The 6,579-nt window shown below is 48.2% G+C and overlaps 1 protein-coding gene across 1 annotated transcript; it reads left to right on the top strand.

Moving 5' to 3' along the window:
* The first annotated feature begins 3,887 nt into the window (after positions 1 to 3,887).
* POP5 (POP5 ribonuclease P/MRP subunit) lies at positions 3,888 to 6,295 on the top strand. The gene is made up of 5 exons (XM_075718958.1): positions 3,888 to 3,907; positions 3,975 to 4,117; positions 4,238 to 4,387; positions 4,948 to 5,031; positions 5,207 to 6,295. Exons 1-5 carry the CDS (start codon positions 3,888 to 3,890, stop codon positions 5,308 to 5,310), a joined length of 501 nt encoding a protein of 166 aa, XP_075575073.1. The 3' UTR covers positions 5,311 to 6,295.
* Positions 6,296 to 6,579: the final 284 nt, after the last annotated feature.

Raw genomic sequence — 6,579 nt, 5'->3', positions numbered from 1 at the left:
CACTATTAATCTGAACTGAAATTTCCTGTTCTTGACTGTTAAAAAATCAAAGAAACATGAATTTTCTATTTAGATCTTAAGTGAGCAGTCCAAGATCACACTACAAGCCACTGAAAGAGGCAGGAACAGAATTTGCTTCAAACACATGGTTTTGCAAGACAAATATTCCATGTGGCAGGATGACAGCAAAGATGAGGGCAGCGCTGTAGGCAGCATGCGTGGCAGCTCTGGCAGACAGACCAGCAGTCTCTGGCCCGTGACAGCCTGGGTGCCTAGAAAGCTTATGATTACATGCTAAGGTGATAAAAACGGATAGCTTCTATTCCTACATGTATTGATCTGAGTGATCCTGAGCTCAAAAGGGGGGATACAGAAAATGGGGGATTAAAAAGGAAAGGACCGATGGGAGAAGGAGAATGTCCCAAATGTTAAATGAAAGCATCTGCATGAAAGGCTCCAGGCCAACACGCTCAGAGAATGCACTCTTCTGTCTCAGTGACCTTGTGAAGATAAACTGAACAAAAAGCTTCAGGCACCATCAGACAGAGGATTTAAGAAGCAGTTTTAATTTTAGCCTGATTGTTTTGTATTTTCAACTGCGGGGTTATCTGGGGATGCAGTGTGCATACAGTGGAACAAAATGTAGTTGTCACCCCCAACTCTGATAGCGCACCTGATGGCAAATTCAGTTCCGTGCTTCCGGAGGAAGCAAAAATCATGGGTTTGGCTATGCAGGGAAGATCAAATAGTGGTATCATGAGGATGGAGTATCAGTGCATCCTAATTTTACTCCAGAATGTAATTACTTGGCTACCTTATGCAAGAGCAATATACAAGACCTATACTCCAACACAATATGCATGAATATGCTGGTTCCCTCTACTCACATTATGTCCTTACTCTGTGCCTCCAGACTGACAGCTATTTACTATGAACAAATCGTTTAATCCCCCTGTACCTCAGTTTCCTCATCTATAAAATGGAAACATCCTACCTAAAAAGAGTGCAAGGATTCACTACTGATAGATGTTTTTTCAGTGAACACATTTGCTGGTAATTTTAATTATCGCAAATACATACAAACTCTAAGAGCTGGCTGCATACAATACAACATATGCATTAATCACGATGTCTATTGCAGCTTATTAGCACAATTAATTATATACAATATAAATGCAATCTAACCCACAATCTGGAGATTTTGAATGCCATATAAATCCAAAATTAGGGTCTAGATCTTCAAGCCTGTAGTAAAATGTCAAATCATGAACTAAAATGGTAATAAAACCAACCGGGATTGATTGGGAATAACCCCTCCACATGTACACTACCACATGTAACAAACACAAGCTGGGAAAACGAGACCTGAATATTCCTCCTGCACCTCCTTAGCATCACTTTATTGGACAATCATTGATGAACACTTACGTTGATGAAGAATCTTCTATCCAAAGTTCTCAAACTGCTTTACAAATTGTCTCTAATGTGTATAGACAGTGCATGTTTTTTCCCCGCTGTCCTCGTTATACTCTGTCCTCCATAATTTCTATTTGATAAGCTATCCTGAGGCCATGTTGTCTCTCCAAGTCTGCAGGAGAGACATCCATCCTCTCTCCTGGCAGGTCTCTTGACCCACTCTTCAATTTAAATAGCATTTTCTGATTTTTTTCTCTCTCAGATCTTTTCTTAGGAGACAGTTCTTTCCCACCTTGACTGTATAACTCACCATCACTTGCGACAGTTTCTTGAATCACTGACGCTGGAATCAATACAGCAAAGCTGGCAGAGGATGGGAGTGAGGAGGTGGGAAAACAAATGTGAAGATGTTGTAACCTTTTAGTCCTGTGCTGTCAGCTCAGCACACCATGACACCTGACCAGACTCACACGGCTTGTACTAACACAGGCAGTGACTGTACAGGGAGCTGTGGTGACTCAGGGCTGCTCTGTGCATCCTCCAAACCAACAACAGGGGAAAAAAAGGCAATATCCTACGTGAAATGAAGCAGGACAGGGCTCTCTCACAACACTGCTCTCTCTTTGCACCATGTCTCTCCTAATCAGCCTTCTGGACTGAAAACAGAGGCCTTCGTTATACATAAGGCCCAGCCTGTAGCATGCACAGTGCACATGTCCTATTGGATTACAGGGCAGAGTGCACCCACACGGTCTGCTTGTCAGAGACCCAGCCATGCCTCTGCAAAGAGAAGGAAATGAGGAAGGGCATGAATGAAAGCAACCCAAGCAGCCCAGGACAAGCCGAACCCAGTCAGAAGGCAGGACCGGGGATGCCACCAGAAAGAGAGGGGCAGCAGGCAAATATACCTTGGTAGGCATGCCGGAAGGCTAAGCTGCGACCTCACTCCATGAAGAAAATATGTGGGAATCTCATGAAACGTTCAAAAATGTGAGAATATCTTATCCACCTAGGAGCTCATTGTATTGACAAGTGGAACAGATGACAGCTAGATCCCAGTTTGGATACTAAAACACAAAGCAATATGGCAAAGATCAATGCAATGCAGTCTCTCTCTCAGAGAAAATGCTTCTATCTGCATCAGCTTCAGAAACTCACAAACCTCCCCCAGTCCCTTTGGTCATGGCACAAAAGAAAAGGTCTCTTGGCAAGTCCGTAGTGGACTTTTTTCTCCTCAGGCAACTCATATTCTGCAGTTCTCAGAAAAACATGACTCAAAACTGTGATCACAGGTGAAGGAGAGAAAATGAATAGAGAAAGGGAGAGAGCATCAGAACAGTCATCTGTTTCAGAGGGCAGGAGTTTATCACCCAGGACAGGATTTCCACTGGGTTTATCATTGTGTTCTTTGTCTAGAATTAAGGTCATTAAAGACGACGTTTCCACTCTGAATTAGCAATGAGTTCCCACTTAATTTACAGCACCTCAGCGCTCCTGTGTGATTTGGCTCCAGGGACCTTGGTCCAAGTGCTTCTCCTGTGAATTATGTGCCACCCTAACTGGCTCTTTCTCCCACCTCACATTCAGATGCCCACCTCCTATCTTTTCGCTTACCCCCCACCTTCCCCTCTCCCCAGTTTCCTCCGGTACTAGATCTTTGCAAAGAGCACTGCCTGCTTCCTCAGATCATGTCAGAGATCACAGCTTTGAAAACCACTACAGAAATAATTAAAGTAGATCTGTTCTGCAATTTTCTCAGCTGTTTTCATTTGCTAGACAGCTAGTACATATCCCAAAACACCCCATACCGTGAGCCTGAGGAGCTATAAATACTGGCGTACGGTTTTGTGAGGCAGCGAAGGCAGAGAGCCCTTCCAGGAGCACAGGGGTGGCACCGGCCACTGCTAAAGCCCTCAGCCCCGGAGGGCAGATGGCGGCCCCACCGCCTGCCACAGACAGAGAGGGCGACTGCAGCGCCGGGCCTGTCCTCACCTCCTCCCCGGGACCCTCCCGCGGCTCCGCTCAGGCGGAGCGGGGGCGGGAGCGCGGGACGCCCCGTCTCCACCATTTAGACTTTTTGGCACCAGACAAAGCGGGCTGAGCCAAGGCGGACTGAAGCGAAAAGGGCCAAAGCCCAGCGCGCGAGCCCTCGGCAAACCCCGCGCAGCCGCGGCCCCGCCGCCCCCACAGCCCGGCCTGCGCAGCCGCGAGCCGCGCGCGCCCCCGCGCGGAGGGTGCGGGCAGGCGGCGGGGTCGCCGCGCGAGCCGCCCCGAGAGACCCGCCGGCGGCTCGCGGCAGGGAATGGAGGCAGCGCGCATGCGCACGCTCCGCAGCCGGCTGATGCGGGAGGGGCCGGGAAGTCCTTCCGCTGTCCCCGCCCCTGCACGACGACGATTGGCTTGCAGTGCGCGGAGGCGCCTCGCCCATTGGCTAGGCGCAACGTCCGTCCGGGTCGGGCGCCGGCGCCGCCATGGTGCGCTTCAAGAACAGGTGAGGCAGGAGGTGCCGCCGCCGGGCCGGGCGCGGCCCGCGGCGCTGACGCCGCGCTCTCCCGCAGGTACGTGCTGTGCGAGGTGGTGTCGGAGGACCCGCGGTGTCGGCAATGCATCGAGGACCGCGCGGTGGGGGTCGCCGTCAGGGACGCCATCGGGCGGGTGCACGGGGACTACGGCCTGGCCTGCTGCTCCGTCTCCTTCGCAGGTGCCGGCGGGACGCGCTGCCCCCGCCTCCCCGGGCCCCTCGGGGGAGTGAGGGGGGGGCTCCTCTGGGAGGGGCCGGGGCCCTGAGTCCGGCCTCACCGGTGCCTGTGTGCCCCCGCAGTGAAGTACCTGAACGCCTACACGGGGACGGTGCTGCTGCGGTGCCGCAAGGACTCCTACAGGCTGCTCTGCTCCGCGCTCCCCTTCGTGAGGCAGCTGGAGAGCCGGCACCAGCGCTACCCCTGCTTCCTCAACACCTTGCACGTCGGAGGTCAGCCGCTGCCTAAGCTGCCCCGGTGCTGGGGGGGGGGGGGAGCCTCCCCCGGTGGCTGGGGGAGGCCGTGGAGCTTAATCGCACCATGCAGGCCTGCTAGAATGGAAGAACCCCATCTTACTGCTGTGGGTGCGATAGGCCCATCTTATGTGTCACTAACTTAGCAGCTTCTAGCAGCTCTGAGTAAGAAACAGGCACCAGCAGTTCTTTGTTGAGACCCTCATTAATTCTGCTTGAATCTTCATTACATTTAACACAAAACCAGAGCAGCAAATACTACATTATTTTCTTTTTAAAATACAGTATTTTATAGTATAGTATCATCCCTGTCCTGAAAATTAACCACCTGGGGCAAAGAACAGGCACTACATGTTAGAAATTATTATTCCACCACTTAAGAGTGGGGAAATGAAGTCTACAGCCCCTTCTTAGCACTTGGCATTAATAAAGCTGTTGCCAAGTCATCACTTGATACAATGATCTTCAGAAAATAGACTAGCAGCTCTGAAACACTTGGTTTTGTAGATTGTTACATATTGTTCTTGTGACTCTTACAGGTACCATAAGAACATGTCAGAAATTTCTAATTCATTATAACAGAAGACAGCTGCTGATGTTGTTGCAAAACTGCACAAATGAAGGTGAGTTCCTCCAGCCGCTTTCCTAAAATGTGGCCTCAATTCCTGGGGCTTTTGTAGGATATGCTGGGCTACTTCTGAATTCTTGAACTGAGAAATGTTCCTTTCTTTAGAAGTTGAGGATATTCCAGCGTATGTGAAGAGATCAAGTAATGACCCTCTGTTCTCTCTATTGCAGAGGAAAGACTGTGTATACAGAAGTCGTTGCTGAGCTGTTCCCTTGCAGAAGAGCAGTCTCAAAGTGGAGATGAGGAAGATGATGATGGCACAGAGACAGACTGAACGTTACTAGTTACTGTTCACCTGTCTTGTCTAATCAAGATGTTACTGGTTAACTTCAGTGTTAAGCAAAGGAAGGGAACAGAAGAAACATCTGTTCATATTTAGACTTCATTTCCCCCATTCTGAGTGTTCTTAAATAAATTTTTTTAGAAAAAAAAAAATACATGGTTTTACTTAAGTAGGTTACTTGCCTATTTCACTCCAGGAGTCAAAACCACGTGCACTCCTTACTAAGGAGTGTAGCAGCTCAATATGATCTTCATGCTGAGGTAGAAGTAAGCTTTAGGCAGTTGGCATGGGCAAGGAATGTCATTACTCTCCTTCAGTACAGAAAAAGCATGAACATCTTACTGGTTTTTACCTTATCTTCAAGTGCACCTGTTATCCATAGGGCTATCCATTGTTTTGAGTCACAAAAGCACCAGTTGTGTACACAGGAGCAGGGATTACAGGGAATGCAGGGTAGAGCTGTAAGGCTCAACTCCATCCAACTCATTATAAAACTCATAGGTACAAGTACTGCTTAGATATTTATTAAGTTTACACCAATCAGTTAGAGGAAAGTAGCATTGCTGGTATTATGTCTTGAATCCATAAGAAAACAAGATACAATCTGAAGATGCTGTCCTGTGGAGACTGCCCCTGCAGAAGGGACAGTCTTCCTTGCCCGCATCACTTCCCTTACCCTTACTTGTTCTAGCTTGTGAGATGTGGAGGTGAGTTACACCAGCTCCAGTTATTCTGTCTCTCTTCCCAATGCAAAGAAAAGTTGACTATAAATGTGTAGAGATAACACAACAGATACTGGTTAGACATTAAGTAGTTACTCCTGTTCCCATGGCTTAAAATGACTATTACAAATAGGCAACAATAGTACTGTGAACACAGTTAACTGCATACTTGAATCTTTCTTAGTTGCTTTCTCTACTCTCACCAGTAATTTTCCAATGTGCAAGTAAAGCATCAACAGCAAAATGTGTTACCACTTTCAGGCATCTTGTCTTAGTTTCTTTGCACTCTCTTGACAAGCGGTACTGTCTTTCCATCAAGTGTAGTTAATTGTGACCAAGCGTGAAGCCAAGCTGCTTTCAGAGAATGTTTTGCAAGTGTTTCCTCTATCTGCCTGCAGCAGCTGAAGTATTCTTTACGTCCCCCTTTTCCCCCTTCTTTCTGGTTTACAGCCGCATACAGAGTTTTGTGAAGTATACTCTTTGGTACTAGCTTCCCACGCGCACATGCTTAAGTGCCTTGAGGAAGCACTTGTATAAT

This window comes from Pelecanus crispus, chromosome 11 (genome assembly GCF_030463565.1).
Source record: "Pelecanus crispus isolate bPelCri1 chromosome 11, bPelCri1.pri, whole genome shotgun sequence".
Lineage (NCBI taxonomy): Eukaryota > Metazoa > Chordata > Aves > Pelecaniformes > Pelecanidae > Pelecanus > Pelecanus crispus.
This window is presented reverse-complemented; position numbering and strand designations above follow the sequence as displayed.